Here is a 16,169-nt window from a genome sequence, read left to right as displayed (position 1 = left end):
AAAAAACAAACCTCCTCAAAAATTAGCAAAATAGAACAAGACATCACAGCCCTCTCATCACGCTACAAACAGGAGCTAAAAGACTCCTTAAACTTATAGGACAAAAAAGAAGGGAAATAGATTCACTAAAAATCAACAAAACAATGATCAATATCCTATATTCAAAAAAACAAAAAAACGCTTCTATGAGTAAGGAGGGAAAAACTCCAGACTATTAGCAAACAGGTGTAGAGGAAAAAAATAACTCAAAACAAGAATACATTGCATCACCAAAAATGATGGCAGCAAAACATTCTCCTCCAAAGAAATAACCTCAGAATTTGCACACACAAAAAACACGCCAATCTATACACCTCCCACAAGTCATCTGAGAAGGAATCAGAAAATTTCTAGCAGGACTGACATGCTAACCTTAACCGCTGAAGAGCAAGAATTAATGGACAGTCCTATCACCCTGGAGGAAATAGATACGGTCCTCAAAAACCTGAAACCACACAAAGCCTTATGTAAAAGAACATATGCTTTCCCACCCCACACCCTCTCCCTTCTCTCCCCCTCTTTTCTTCCCAACCCTGCACTACATATAACACCAATGTTTCACAACAAATGTAACTGATGTGTAGAAAACACAGCCTGAAGAGAGAGACAATGCATGTGCTTTTGTAAACGAGGAAAATCTTTAATCAATATTTTTTTAAAAAAAGAAATAAACTGGACTATATTCAACTTACTTGTAGGGGAAAGTGTGTATACAATTGCAACACAACTTTTCTTTTTAATACTTTAAGTTCATCTTTTTAAAAACAGATGGATTTTAAACTGCATGTACTCCGTAGAACACTTAGTAATGTGGAGTGTGCAAACACCTGCCTACACATATATGAGTGCCCTTCCACCCTGACCTGCAAGACATTAGTCCCATTCATATATATGTGATTGGTGACATGGCAACCAAAGATGCAATCACACAGAAGCTGCTCCTTGAAGCAAGCTGTTTGGCTGAAGTGATTCCCCCATGCATTGGCAATGATTTTTAACCATCCTATGAGTATTCATTCTCAAGGTTAAAAAATAACAGACCCTCACTGGAATACACTTCATACAAATGGATTCTGGACTCCACAGTCATTATGTAGTTGTGGTGGTTGTCCCCACCCCCCGTAGCTATTACTGCAAAATTACCACTCAGAGTGGATGGCAACCCAGTCAGATGAGCGGGGTACAAATAATAAAATTATTAGTAGTAGTAGTTTGCATGAATTGGGCCTTGCTAATAGAGGAGGGCTCCGCTATGACCTTGATTTTGATATTGTGTTTAAGTAACCACTTTATGAACACAGAAAGTCTTTTAACACACAACCATAAAACAAGTTGTAAGGAAAACTGAAATACAAGAATAAAACAGCTAGTCAGCAGAACAAAGACCCTCAAATCAACAGCAAGAAAGAAGTCTTTACTTGCCTCCTGAAATATAACAGGGAAGAAGTCAACACGGCTCGCCCACGGTAGATCAAATTCCAAACTACGAGGTTACAAACAGGGAAGGCCAGTTTAGTGTGCGGAGGTCAATATGACCTTCACAAAAAAGCAGAAGCAAGTCATTTTTTAATGCTGATGGGGGGCAGCGGGAGATTGCTGTATTTTTCATACTAGAAAAGAGGCAATCAGGACCTGAGTTCTCCAGGGAAACAGATTGGTAGCCAATGCAGGAGTCTCAAAAGAGCTATTACAGGATGGTGCCTACTTGTACATGTCAACAGCCAAGCGGAAACATTTCACACTAGCAGAAACTCCTGAACTATATTCAAATGCAGCTCTACACAGATTGCAATACGGTACTCCCATCTGAAAGTCACCACACACCTGTCTCTATGTCAAAAGTGGTGAATTCCTGTTACGAACCCCACCTTCAGATAGCAGTGGTAAAGTGTCTTGTTTGTGGGGGGACAAGAGCTCATCTGCTGTGGAAGAAATAGACTGAAACTTCCTGCCCACCAGCAGCTTACAGAGTTTTATTAATTCTCTTTGCTGGAAAAAGATTAGTTTGGATAATTTTATTCTGCTCACTGAACCTGTTTTATTCCACACTCAAACAAGCTAATTAAAACCCCACTGTGTTTTTAATCCTATTTTCAGAAAGTCAGGAAAACAATGAAATACCTCCATCGTTTTTCTAAGCTTGTCCATCCTGTTGCACTGATGATCTTTGTTGCTGGTGTTACTTTGCGGCTGATTTTGTCGTTGCTGAGATTTAACATACATTTCAATATATGTTCTATGGTTTTAATTTTTACTGACAAACTGCTCAAGGAACTTTAGTTATTGGGTGGTAACTAAATATTGAAAATAAAAAAATAAACTTATTGACGTGATTTGAGGCAGATTCTTCAGTGACAAGACTTTCTTTGCTTTTCTTTTTTGTAAACTGAGTTCTTAATTAATTTTCAGGCCATTGGGCAACATCTAACACTATACAAGCAGATTTCTGCTCATGCAAAACGATGTCCTTTCCTCTTTTTCTCCCTGCAGTCTCCCACCAAATCTGCTCAGAGAGTCCCATAGTGGGTGGGACTGCAAGGTGGCATGCGAATCCATTTCGTCAACACTGACAGCTGGTATTCATGCAGGATCCTTATATTGTGGCCATGCATTTATGTTTACATTTTTATTTCGTGGGGGGGAAACCAATGTGGGAAGCAGCTCTGGCTTCCAACGATCCGCATTACACTATAGTCTATTCAGAGTAACAATTAACCTCCTCCGTCCTTAGCTAAAAAGGAATTTTCCAGTGCGCTAATAAATTTTTGTCTCATTTGTGCTTTGAATTGCCGATACCATTCCATAAGCTCTTTCCTCCTCTGAATCTTTTGTTGCAAAGTCATATTTTGCTCTTTTTCTAAAACAGCAGGAAGTTCTCTCCAGTTTTTAATAAAGATAAAGGGAGCTCCCGTGGTCTTTAGTAATTGCAGTGGGGCACTGTGGGACACAGATGAATTTCCGCAATTGCCTGGTGTCATTACATCTTCTACAACAGGAACGGAGCCAAATGAGCATGCCTCATAAACCCTGTAGCATTCTGTATTTACTCCCACTGGGCATAACGTGAGATCACTCTGTAGCAATGCGTCGTGGTAGTTTCGAAGGCTCTCGTTTGTTTCCTGAGGCCACCACCTAGAAAAAAAGACAAAAGGACGCTGAAAGTGCATACTTCGTCAACAACACATTTTGCGGAAAACAAAAGATTCACACCACATTTTCAGTGCAGCCGTTCGGTGTAGCAGCCACAGCTACAACTGTAATATCTAAGAACTGGGGAGTGGATAGTTTACATCACTGTTTCCCCAGTGCCTTCATCAATCATTACTGCCTTGTTTTAAAGAGCTTAATGGCTTGGATCCTAAGATAAGTTAACATAAGGAAGTTCACAAAAGGAATGTTTCCTGTCCTCTCCACCATCTCAGCGGCCTCCTGATTCTCATCCCACATTGTTCAGGTGACTATTGGGGGGCAAAGGGGGCTTTTGGGGGACACACACAGATGGAACAGATCCAGGTCATTATGCTGATTTTCACTTATTTGTGAGGTTGGTCAGAAAGAAAGAGTGCATATTTTAAATGATTTATAAAATAACAAACTGGAATAGTCAAGAGAATGAACAACAGTGCTTTGACCTTGAGTGCTGCACATCTCAAACTATTTCTAAAGAATTTCCATTCAAATTCTATGTGTTCATACGCACAGCTCAAAAATAGGAAGTGGTCAGGGATGATGGGAGTTGTAGTCCCAAAACATCTGGAAGGCTGAGTTTGCCTATGCCTGCCCTAAACGGCCTCAGCCCAGTATACTTGAAGCAGCGTTTCCACCCTCACTGTTCAGCCCGGACAATGAGGTCCAGCTCCGAGGGCCTTCTGGCGGTTCCCTCCCTGCGAGAAGTAAGGTTACAGGGAACCAGGCACAGGGCCTTCTCGGTGGTGGCGCCCGCCCTGTGGAATGGCCTCCCACCAGATGTCAAGGAAATAAACAACTATCTGACTTTTAGAAGACAGCTGAAAGCAGCCCTGTTTAGGGAAGTTTTTAATGTTTGAAGTTTTATTCTGTTTTTAGTGTTCTGTTTCCAGATGAGCGGATAATCATTATCATCATCATCACCATCATCATCTTGGAACTCTACCTGAACATCACGATGCATATAGCAGTTTTATAAAGTGCTGGTATGGTATTTGAACCCTAACCCGTATCATCATCCAACAATTTTGGAATTTCAAAACATACACACGCACACACACACACCATGCGGGCAATTATTGCAAATTGGTATCAAAATTCTGAAGCAGTCAACATAAAACATTGGTATTTTTAACTGTTAATATTTTTGCTGTTACAGACTATAGTTCTTACTCTTCTCTGGCTGAAATCCAGCAAAGCTTATCGAGTCCATTTTGTTTCAGGACGTCCACTAGGATCTCTCTTGTTGAATTCTTATAAATGGTTCCTAAGAAATTACACTGGTACGGTCTTGGTGTGTGGAGCATTGACCAACTCGGTTCAACTACAGGAAAGTATCTGTAGCTGTAATGAAAATAAAACATGTCTCTGTGTATTAAGCAGTTGTCAGGGGGGTTAAAACCACGAATGCAAGGATTTGGAACTATTTGTTTATGAAGGTTGCAATCCACAGCGTACTTACGGGACTGTAAATCACATTTCATTATGCCTACTTCAGACTGTAATCTTACGCATGCTTTCCTTGGAGGAAGTCTCATTACATTCAGAGGGACTTATGTCTTAGTAGACATGCATAGGAATCTGTTTAGCAGTCAAACTTAGCAGTCTGTCTCCAACTCTGCTCACAGCCTTTTCCATGCTAGTCTGCCCCTTCATTTTATTCAAAACTTTCTATTCCTGATCTGCATCTACTTTCTTGCCAGCAGAAGTGACTGGCTTCTTTAAAATTGACACTCCTAATTGTTTATTTGGTTACGTGAGCCTGTTGAGAAGATGCAGAATGTAAAGCGCCGTTCTTCCCTTTCCCCCCTAATAAATGGTGTGTCAGTTCAAAGGCTCTTTCATTTGGCTTCATTCTTTCATTTCCATGTAAGCCATTCACAAAAGTGAAAGGCATTTCCTTTCCCCTCTTTCCATCTTAGTACAGCATTCACGACCACATTTACAACAGCGGAGTACAACTCCCCAAGTACAACCTTTGCACGCAAGAACTCTCCTTGCTTTTTTTGTCTCTATGATATTTTTATCAATCTTTGATCCAAGGAAGGACAGCCTGTGATCCCCCAGATGTTACTGGATGACTGTCTATCAGTGGCGTAGCGTGGGTTGTCAGCACCCGGGGCAAGGCAAGTAATTTGCGCCCCCTAACCCGTGGCTTTGCGCCCCCTAACCCTAACCCCCAGATGTTGCGCCCGGTGTGGCTGGCCCCCCATGCACCCCCCACGCTACGCCACTGCTGTCTATGGCCACTGACCATGCTGGTTGTGGCTGTGGGGAGCATCTGTAGGCCATAGGTTCACTATTCCTGCTTTAGCTAATTTTTAACAAGGCACAATCTACTGAGCTTCTGAAGAAATGTACCAGCAATGCATTCACAATCCAAGAACTTATTATTATTATTATCCATTTGACAAGTTATTCCACTTCATTCTAAGATTTAGGCTGCAAGGGAAGACCCCATGGTGAAACTCTTTTATAAGCATCTCTCATAGGATATACTGGTGATGGGAGGAGCCCTTCTTCTTGCCCGAAATCTGCTAACATTAACGGAGCAACAGGACAGTGGCACATGCTATAGTCAGTGGTACCTCGGGTTAAGAACTTAATTAGTTCCGGAGGTCCGTTCTTAACCTGAAACTGTTCTTAACCTGAAGCACCACTTTAGCTAATGGGGCCTGCCGCTGCTGCGCGATTTCTGTTCTCATCCTGAAGCAAAGTTCTTAACCCGAGGTAATAGTTCTGGGTTAGTGGAGTCTGTAACCTGTATAAAAATATAAAATCAGATCTCTTTAATTTAAATACAATCTGTCAGGGAACTGCCATCGGAGCGGGAGGCGGAGAGGAGGCTCCAGGACGATGGTGGAGAGGGTCCCAGTAGGGAGAGAGGTAGCCCATCCGCTGGGGAAGGAAATCAGCGTAACACCAGTGGAGAAGGGGGGCAGATGGGGGAATCGGAGAGGTGGCTCCAGGACTCTTCGCAGGAGACCAGCGGAAAGGGCACGAGTACTCCGTTGCCCACACCCACTTTGCGCAGAAAACTTCTGCGCAGGCAAAGGTGGAGGAGATTGGGCGTCAAACAGCTTCTATGCTGGAAGAGGTTTAAGAAACGCCCACTGACGGATTCTGCCAGCGACTGAGGCAGCCACAGAACTTGAGGCTGTCTAGACAGAAAGGGTTCAACCAGGCAACCTAGCCAGGAGTAACGGCAACTTACGCACGAGCAACCCCTAGAACCATTACACAATCCTAACTTTTTAAAAAAAGAATCTCAATGTAAATGCTGGTATATATTAGCTGAAAGAATGCAACCTGTGACGACATCACAACAATCAGCCCAGTATACCTGAAGGAGCATCTCCACCCCCATCATTCAGCAGGTCCAGCTCCGAGGGCCTTCTGGCGGTTCCCTCCCTGCGGGAAGTGAGGTTACAGGGAACCAGGCAGAGGGTCTTCTCAGTAGTGGTGCCTGCCCTGTGGAACGCCCTCCCACCAGATGTCAAGGAAATAAACAATTCTGATTTTTAGAAGACATCTGAAGGCAGCCCTGTTCAGGGAAGTTTTTAAGGACTGATATTTTATCGTGTTTTTAATATTCTGTTGGGAGCCGCCCAGAGTGGCTGGGGAGACCCGGCCAGATGGGCAGGGTAAAGTAATAAATTATTACAGTATTATTATTATTATTTACAAGTTGACTCAGAAGGAAGGGCTGATGTGCCCAGTGGAGTTTTCTTCCAATGAACTGTGTTCACAATTGAATTCCCACCCACTTAAATCTGTAGTTTAATCAACAAATCATTTCTGATTCTTAAACACAATAATACTGATCCAAAAGTGAAAACTAGCACTATCAACAATAGAAAAATGCTATTTTTTTGCTTAATACAGCTATTCTACAAAGCATTATGTATTCAATGTACATCCCATCTTAATTGACTGTTATACACATTAATACATAGGACAAAATTTTTAGGCATATGCAAAATTAAAAATATTTTCCTGACTGTATTCAGGACTTACGTAGCAACTCCCAAAGGCCAGTGGAAAATATCTTCTTCGTTCACTAAGGGGCTGTCGTATATTACGAAGAGCAGGTCCACAAACCCTCCATATCTTTTTAAGTAAGGGGAAATCCATTCATTTTTGCACTGTTCACTTCCAAGCAACACAACAGCAACATGCTGCAGCTTGTGAGTTTGTACTAATGTTTGTGCATAATGCAGCCACTGAGTGGCGTAGGAGATCTTTCCTTCCTCTCGGCCATTCAGCACTAGAACCACATTGTCAGCTTCTACTGAGAAGTAGCCGGGGACTACAGCTGGACCTGTAATGAAGCTGTGAATGACAAAGGACAGGCATTGCAAGGTTTACAGGTATTACAAATAATGCAATATAACACACCAGATTGACATTTTAAATAATAGTTATCACTGATGCTCAAAGGATTTTGCTCTATCGTTTTTGTAATGGAATAAAGAGGAACTGTGCAATTTCTCCCAAGAAATTAAGACCACCATAAGGCTTTGTCCTGCACTGTCTTTGCTGCCAACTCTTCATGGCCTGACCCCAAGGCTTGTTGTACCAGCAGTATGTACCGTATTTTTTGCTCTATAAGACACACCAGACCACAAGATGCACCTAGTTTTTGGAGGAGGAAAACAAGAAAAAAAACATTCTGAATCTCAGAAGCCAGAACAGCAAGAGGGATCGCTGCGCAGTGAAAGCAGCAATCCCTCTTGCTGTTCTGGCTTCTGGGATGGCTGTGCAGCCTGCATTGGCTCCATAAGACGCACACACATTTCCCCTTACTTTTTAGGAGGGGAAAAGTGAGTCTTATAGAGCAAAAAATACGGTATATATTTACACACACACACACAGTGAGATGTACCAACCAATGTGCAGGCAAGTATCACATTATTCCTTGTTGAATAAACATTCTGTTTGAACAATTTCACTAACTAATGCACAAAATTACGTTAAGCATGTTCACTGGGCTAAGAAATACTGCCACAACTAAACTTAAAAGAGGTATCATACAATCGGTACCTGAAGAATGATTTCCCTGCTGTGACGCTTCCTTCTCTCCACTGGGCTGAGACATCAGCAGGCTCAAGAAGACCTTCAAAGATATGCTGCCACAGGTAAAGGCCTATGAAAACATGATTTATAGTTTGAACAATATGGGACGCATCTGAACTCCTAGATACCTTAACGAGAAATGAAGATAAAAAGAAGCAAAGCAGGCCAACTCCAATAAAGCAACACAACTTGGCAAGGTAAATAAAGGTCTGCAATAAGTAAGAGCAATGAAGGGAGGGGATCTAAGCAGACGAGAAAACAAGAAACCTACAGGAGTGCTGATGCATGCAAGGTGCACTTATATCTGCGAGGTGATATAAGGCTTTGGGATATTTGGCATGGAGATAAGCCCTGGCCCACCAGGAGGAAAACCTGAGAGCAGAGCTGCCTTTGACAGATCCCACTCTCAGGCTAACATTCCACCCCGTTCAGTATTGAAAAAAGACACCCTCAGAGACCTTAGAAGCATCATAGAGAGTGTCCGTCCATTTACCACTGCAAAGGGCTTTACACCATCAAGGTGTGGAATCAATGAGAGGAATACAGAAAACTAGGAAAGGTGTCAGGGACTGGAAGGGCTCCAAGGAATGGGTGGAAGAAGAAATGGGACCAAAGGCTAATCCAGCAGAAGGGGGGAGAGATTTAAGGAGGTTTGTGCTTTCCACAAGGCAGGAGCCAGAGCTGAAGAAGGAGTCTCAGCAAGGTAGCAGGAATGGACTTTTCCTTGGGGTTTATTCCCGAAGCCTTTCTCATGAATGAGTATAGCCGCAAGGCAGTGGAGTTTTAGCATCAGGGTTTTCCTTCTCCTATAGGCTACTTTCTCAGGTTGATGAGCCCCATCTGTCCCTGTACATTCAGAAACTTTTAACATCTGTAGTCAAATTAATTTTTTAGTCACTGGGCAGCAAATGTTATGCTCCATTTTACAAGATATGATCCTAATAATATCTACTAGGAAGTTAATCCAACGGAAGTTAACAAGGCTTGCTATCAGCAAAGTGGGCTTGGAATCCTGCCTACAGTGGTACCTCAGGTTACATACGCTTCAGGTTACATACACTTCAGGTTACAGACTCCGCTAACCCAGTAATATTGCTTCAGGTTAAGAACTTTGCTTCAGGATGAGAACAGAAATCGTGCTCCGATGGCACGGAGGCAACAGGAGGCCCCATTAGCTAAAGTGGTGCTTCAGGCTAAGAACAGTTTCAGGTTATGTACGGACCTCCGGAACGAATTAAGTACTTAACCTGAGGTACCACTGTAATCCTAAACTCAGTTACAAGGAAATCCACTGAATGCAATAGTTCAGTAATGAAATGTTAAGGATCGAACCGAAGGAGTGAAGCAATATTATTTAGAAACAGCAATCACATTGCTAATGACAAGCGCTTACCAATAGCAGCTTTCCCCCAAATTTGTACCCTGAGGTCTGTTTGTTCCTGTTGCACTTGCATCTTTTTTAACAGTTGAAGACTATTTGCAGACTTCCGCTGCAAATCGTTTTTCTCATCAACTTCCCAAGGATTCCATTCTTCAGTTCCCAAAACAGCATGTTCTAAGTATAAAAAATGTAAACAACGTGAACCATAACATCAGAACTTTGTTGAATGTGTTGTTACAGGCCCATGCTGTACATAATACTAAAACGGTGACACCTGAAGTGCATAAATACTTTTTTATATAATAAAAAACATCACGGAAACATAACTCAGCATATGCTTTCTATGCAAATAGTCTGTCATGACCCCAAAGTCCAGCAATGATCAGGAGACCAAGCAGAAGGTTACAACATCACTGGTTAAAAAGCCAAATTTTGTTCCTGACGGTGATCCTAATGCTGGTAATCAGGGTACCACTGAATCCAAGATTGGCGGGAAGGAGCCAATGAACCAAATGCCACAGCATCAGAGCCCATAGATTGGAGCCAGGATCCTTGGAGATACCTTCACTTGAATCAAGGGTCCCAATAGTACCTGTCCAGTTCAACAGGTCAGTAGAATACAGTAGAAATATCCATTCCCATGCCACAGGGTTGACCCTTTAAGAGACTATTTCTCCCAAAGGGGAAGAGCCTGGGAAATGTGGATTGGAGGCAGAGACTCAAAAGGCCTCAGTTCACTTCCAACCCTTGTTTAGAACAAGTGGCTTACTAGGAGCTTTCCATGGTGCTGAAATTATTCTGTGGACTCCTTTGTGAAACCAGAACAATACATGTTCCCAGCTTCTAACCCTGGCTGCAAAAGATTTCTGTCTGAAACACTGGAGATCCTCTGCTGCTCAATGCATATAATGTTGGGCTAGATAGACCAATGGTCTAACCTGGCATAAGGTAGCTACCAAGGAGTCAGTTATGTGCTTCTTTCAGTGTTGCCTCTCATGACTCACAGAGACACAACTGTCCGGACCATCTTCAGGACCCACCCAACTACGGGGCATGGTATTGCCACCTCCTTTGGTTCAGATGACTCATGCATGGTGCCCTTGTCTCCTCAGTTCCACAGGAGCAAAAAATGGCAGAATAAGGTAAGAGCCATTTAACAGGCTGGCATGCAGGTACTTGTCAGGAAAACAGTTCACAAAGCTATCATGTTAAAACTCTGGGAGCTCTCCAGGGTCCTGTAGGGGCTCTGTGTGCCTTGAACTCTTGATGGGACACAGGTGTGAACCTCAGGTGTGTACTGTCCCACTCCTCTCCAACCCCCCATCCCCACCAGTCTTGCCCATTTGTTTTCCCTTTCCTCTATCCTAATTGTGGTGAGGAGTTCTTCCAGGAGGGAGTTTCACTTGGCTCAGCTGGTAAGGCTGCCTCTTGTTGGCTTTTCTACCTTCTTTATGAAAATGTGTTTACATTTTTGCTCCAGTCATTTAACTTCATAGAATCAATATGTAACAGCAGCATACACAAGAGCTCAGTAAAGTTACAGCAGCTAACCTATTAGTCTTAACCCCTCTTGAATTTTGGAAGAAGGGAGATTCTCTCAGGTAGCTGCTTATGTTATTATGGAGAACGTAATAAATCACCCATTGCATGCCTGCCTGCCTGGCTACCTTACGGGGCATGCAAACTGCCTTCCTTAAAAGACTGAGCCATGGAAAAGCAATAGGTAAAGGTAAAGGGACCCCTGACCGTTAGGTCCAGTCGTGGCCGACTCTGGGGTTGCGGCGCTCATCTCGCTTTATTGCCCGAGGGAGCCGGCGTACAGCTTCCGAGTCATGTGGCCAGCATGACTAAGCCGCTTCTGGCGAACCAGAGCAGCGCACAGAACCACCGTTTACCTTCCCACCGGAGAAGTACCTATTTATCTACTTGCACTTTGATGTGCTTTCGAACTGCTAGGTTGGCAGGAGCAGGGACTGAGCAACGGGAGCTCACCCTGTTGCGGGGATTCGAACTGCCGACCTTCTGATCAGCAAGTCCTAGGCTCTGTGGTTTAACTCACAGCGCCACCCGTGTCCCTGGAAAAGCAATACCACCCAAGAAAATATGATGAGCACTTTTACTGGGGTAGTGGTAATGGCTATCCAACAGGCCAACACAATTTAAACCTGAAGCTCTTTCCTTCTTCCACTTTACACACACAAGATAATGGAAGAATGTAAAGGGTGGCAAACTGTCCATTATTAGAGAAACTAAATCCCAAAGTGCACTATGGCAACATGCATGTGAGAGTTTCCTTCACCATGCACACACTGATCTTACGAAGCAGGAAAGAACAATTGTAAGTTTCATCCATGTCAGAAACACACAGTTGAGGTGTTTGCTCAATATTAGTAGGCCTTGTGGCTCTGACTTGGCTGAAGCAGGAACTCAGATACAGACATTCAAACTAGACAGCTGTTTCATTAAGCAGTGTTATTCGTACCTATGCACACCAGAGGGCAGATGAGCTTGTGTAGGAACTGCGAGCCTATATTGGATGAGTGAAGAAAGGATTGTTTCTTTGCACTTCTCCTTTCAAAGCAAAGGAAGGCAAAAAATTGCTAATAAATGACATCTGTGCTCAGGTGCACATTTAGACTGATCCTACCTAAAGTGCTTTTAGGAGTTTGGAAGAATTTTCCTGCAAACCTTGGTTGTTTCACAAACTGTAGGGACCCTCTCCACAGTCTTGTCCTGTCCTTCATTTTGGTTGCCACACATAATAGGAGCTTGGAGAAAACTGAAGTGATTGGCTAGGATTCAGGGGGAAAAGGCCCAACTTTTATTACAAAGTTTATAATTTCCAAACTCTGCCCTGCTTCGACCACTTGGAAATTGCAAAGGGTTTGGCAGACCACTTAATGAAATTTCTGCACTAGGTGCTAAAGTATTTTGGAATTCAAATTTCAACGCGATAAAATACAATAAGTAATAAAAGACGTTATAAAAAAACCCCAGTTAAAATCAATATAACTATTTCAGTGTGATGGATATGTCTGTTGTGCTAAACAAATTTATTTCTTACTGTTTCCATTTCCATGTGTATTAACTCTCTATTCCTCTTCAGTGCCTTATCTGTCTCTTTTCCCCATTTGGGTTCTTCCTTTGTTTAGATGCCAGCCCTGAATTTATTCCTGTGAGGAAGTCAGAGCCTCTCTGCCTCTCATCATTTCTGGCCCATCCCATCCATCTTCCAGGCAGACTTCTCGGTTCAAAGAAAGACAGAGCAGCCACTGTGCTTACGCACAAAGCATTCTTCACACATAGCTCCACTGCTCCACAGAGATGCCACCAGAGAGTTGAAGCTCACAGATCACTGGAGGTCCATGGACCACACTTTGGGAACCCCTGGTTTATTCAACCTGCAATTCAGTACCAACTGTTTCCAAGCAATACAAAGTAATACTAACAAATAACACAAAATATGTTAGACAATCTACACCACTTTCTTCCTATGCTACCACCTTAATGAAAATATAATGAATATAATGAATACTTATGCTGGAAGCTGCTGACTTTACTCCAAAAAGTAAAATTCTTGTTCTAGGGCCTAATACATAGTCTACACCAGGCACAGGCAAACTCGGCCCTCCAGATGTTTTGGGACTACAACTCCCATCATCCCTAGCTAACAGGACCAGTGGTCAGAGATGATGGGAATTGTAGTCCCAAAAAATCTGGAGGGCCGCGTTTGACTATGCCTGGTCTACACCAGCCTTTGCTAACCTCCAGATGGCTACTAGCCAAGGCTACAGCTACTTGCCATGATGGCTCTGCTCTGCTCCACAGACAGAGGAGCTGATTGAAACCACAGGTGAGGAGAGTGCTCTTGTGCTCAGGTCTTGCTTGTGGGTTTCCTGCAGGCATCTGGTTGGCCACTGTGAGAACAGGATGCTGAGCTACATGGGCCACTGGCCTGATGCAGCATGCTCTATGCATGTTCTTAGATGTTGTTGGACTACAACTCATCCCATCATTGGCCATGCTAGCCAGAGTTGATGGGAGTTGTGTTGCAAAACATCCGTACAGCATCCAGTTGGTCTATTATACTGTGAAGTAATCACCTGATAAGGGACGCGGGTGGCGCTATGGGTTAAACCACAGAGCCTAGGACTTGCTGATCAGAAGGGCAGCGGTTCGAATCCCCGTGATGGGGTGAGCTCCTGTTGCTCGGTCCCTGCTCCTGCCAACCTAGCAGTTCGAAAGCACGTCAAAGTGCAAGTAGATAAATAGGTACCACACTGGCGGGAAGGTAAATGGCGCTTCCGTGCGCTGCTCTGGTTAGCCAGAAGCGGCTTGGTCATGCTGGCCACATGACCCGGAAGCTGTCTGCCGACAAACGCTGGCTCCCTCAGCCAATAAAGTGAGATGAGCGCCGCAACCCCAGAGTCGGCCACGACTGGACCTAATGGTCAGGGGTCCCTTTACCTTTACCTTTAATCAGCTGATATTAACATCTGCTTCAACAGTTAAATACCAGTTTGTGACATCTGCTTTTAATAGATTTGCTTAATGAAAAACAATGGTGGCAACCTTAACCTGACACCATTCCAACCTCTGCATGAATCTCGTTCCCTATACTTTGTTACCATTTTCTAACACAATCAATCCCAAAAGAATCTACAACAATATATACCTATCCCTTTCTCTTCTTAAAAGCACTTTGGAGTTCTTGGGAAGCGCCTGATGGTACAAGACTGTGGACTCTCAGAATCTGGCCAGCAGGGGGGCCAACTTGAATAAAATAATGGGGGCTGGGGGTGGGAAAACGGGTAAGACCCGCCCCCACATAATGGATCACAAGACGGGCATGCACACCATTAGAATGGCAATGCCCATCCACTTTGAGGTTCGGCCCCTTCAAATATTTTGGGGGGCCCCCGGAACTGCCCTCGGCCCCTAGAAGTCTGCCTCCAATTCTGGCCAGTCCCCTGGATACATCACTTGAAGCACCGTATAGGAACAGAATAGGACTTGTATGTGCCTGTCCTGTCTTGCAAACATTGCATTTCCCCATAAACTCTGTAAATGCAAATCCTGCTGTAACGGGGAGTGCAGAGAGTCGGCCTCTCAAGGAGCCAAGACTGCAATCCTATACACACCTAAACCTAAATACTACTAATAATACAGTAATATATGACTGTGGGGATGCTTGTCACACAGAGAGCAACAGGGCAGGTGGTGGGGCGGCAGAATTAGAGGAGGCGGCGGCGTTGGGAAGGAAGGAAGGAAGGAGTCCCCTTTACCTCGCCCCTGCTTCTCCCTGGGGGCGGCAGCTCGCGAGGCGGCCGGGCGGCGGGGCTTCAGGAAGACGCTGTAAGCCGCGTAGAGGGAGAAGAGCAAGTAAGCGGCCAGCAGCGCGGAGCACAGCCGCTTCCGAGTGAGCCGCATCTTTCACGGCCCCGCGGGCGCCGCCATCTTGCCCGGGAAGTGACGCGCTGAGGGAGGCTTTGCTGCCCTCGCCTGCCCGCCAAGAGACGGGCGGAGAGAGAGGCGGGCGGGCGCGCCCGGACAGTCCCAGGGGGGCTCCGTGGGTCACGCGCGCTTGGTTCGGGCCTGGTTCTCCCGGGGAGTCTCGACAGCAACGAGACCAGGGAGGGGAGCCTGCCTGTTTGCGCAACCCTCCCGGAGAAGGCGAGGGTCTCATCATCCGTGCGTGGTTTCAGTCCGCAGCGTCCTCAGATAGGGCTGGGAAAATCTCTTCCCAAAAAACCCAGAAGAACCTTTATTGCCACAGGCTGCAATGCATTACGCGGCATACATCCAAAGTATGGGTGTAGCCGGGGTGGGGTGGGGTTGGGCAGCAGCCGCCCCTAAATCAATCAAAATGAATACAAATCTGAGGTTTCCAACAAAAATCCTGCCTACACCCATGATTCAAAGCACACTCACCCAGAATCCTGGGAGCCTGCAGTTTAGCCATCACAGAACTACTATTCCCAGCACCCTTAAGAAACTATCGTTCCCAGGATTTTCTTTTCCCCCCTGAGGTGGGTGTGCTTTAAATGTATGCACATGCAGTACACACCCTCCAACATCTCCCCAATGAAAATAGGGACATCTTATTCCAGGGTCAGCAAAGTTTTTCAGCAGAGGGCTGTTCCACTGCCCCTCAGACCTTGTGGGGGGCCGAACTATATATTTTTTTTGGGGGGGGGAATGAACGAATTCCTCTGCCCCACAAATAACCCAGAGATGCATTTTAAATAAAAGCACACATTCTACTCCCAGCCCTAGTCACGTAAAAACACCAGGGAGGCCCCACAAATAACTCAGAGATGCATTTTAAATAAAAGCACACATTCTACTCATGTAAAAACACGTTGATTCCTGGACCGTCCGCGGGCTGGATTGAGAAGGTGATTGGGCCGCATCCAGCCCCTGGGACTTAGGTTGCCTACCCATGACTTGCATGGCAGCAGCAGCAACAATATTATTTATACCCCAC

At 44.6% G+C, this 16,169-nt stretch overlaps 1 protein-coding gene across 2 annotated transcripts; it reads right to left on the bottom strand.

The window, feature by feature from the left end:
• Positions 1-658: 658 nt before the first annotated feature.
• Positions 659-15,162, bottom strand: RXYLT1 (ribitol xylosyltransferase 1). Of its 2 annotated transcripts, none has more exons than XM_083399919.1 (6): positions 14,968-15,162; positions 9,695-9,856; positions 8,269-8,371; positions 7,243-7,557; positions 4,399-4,569; positions 659-3,171 (listed from the first exon to the last, which is right to left on the bottom strand). In XM_083399919.1, the coding sequence occupies exons 1-6, from the start codon at positions 15,110-15,112 to the stop codon at positions 2,751-2,753; spliced, it is 1,317 nt and encodes a 438-aa protein (XP_083256045.1). In that variant the 5' UTR covers positions 15,113-15,162; the 3' UTR covers positions 659-2,750. The 2 variants fall into 2 exon arrangements, with proteins under 2 accessions (XP_083256045.1, XP_083256046.1); XM_083399920.1 differs by lacking the exon at positions 14,968-15,162 and adding an exon at positions 12,747-13,234.
• Between the last annotated feature and the right edge of the window lie 1,007 nt (positions 15,163-16,169).

The sequence above is a fragment of the Podarcis tiliguerta genome (assembly GCF_965153285.1).
Source record: "Podarcis tiliguerta genome assembly, chromosome: 10".
Lineage (NCBI taxonomy): Eukaryota > Metazoa > Chordata > Lepidosauria > Squamata > Lacertidae > Podarcis > Podarcis tiliguerta.
The sequence above is the reverse complement of the archived record's forward strand: the minus strand, read 5'-3'. Positions and strand labels throughout refer to the sequence as shown.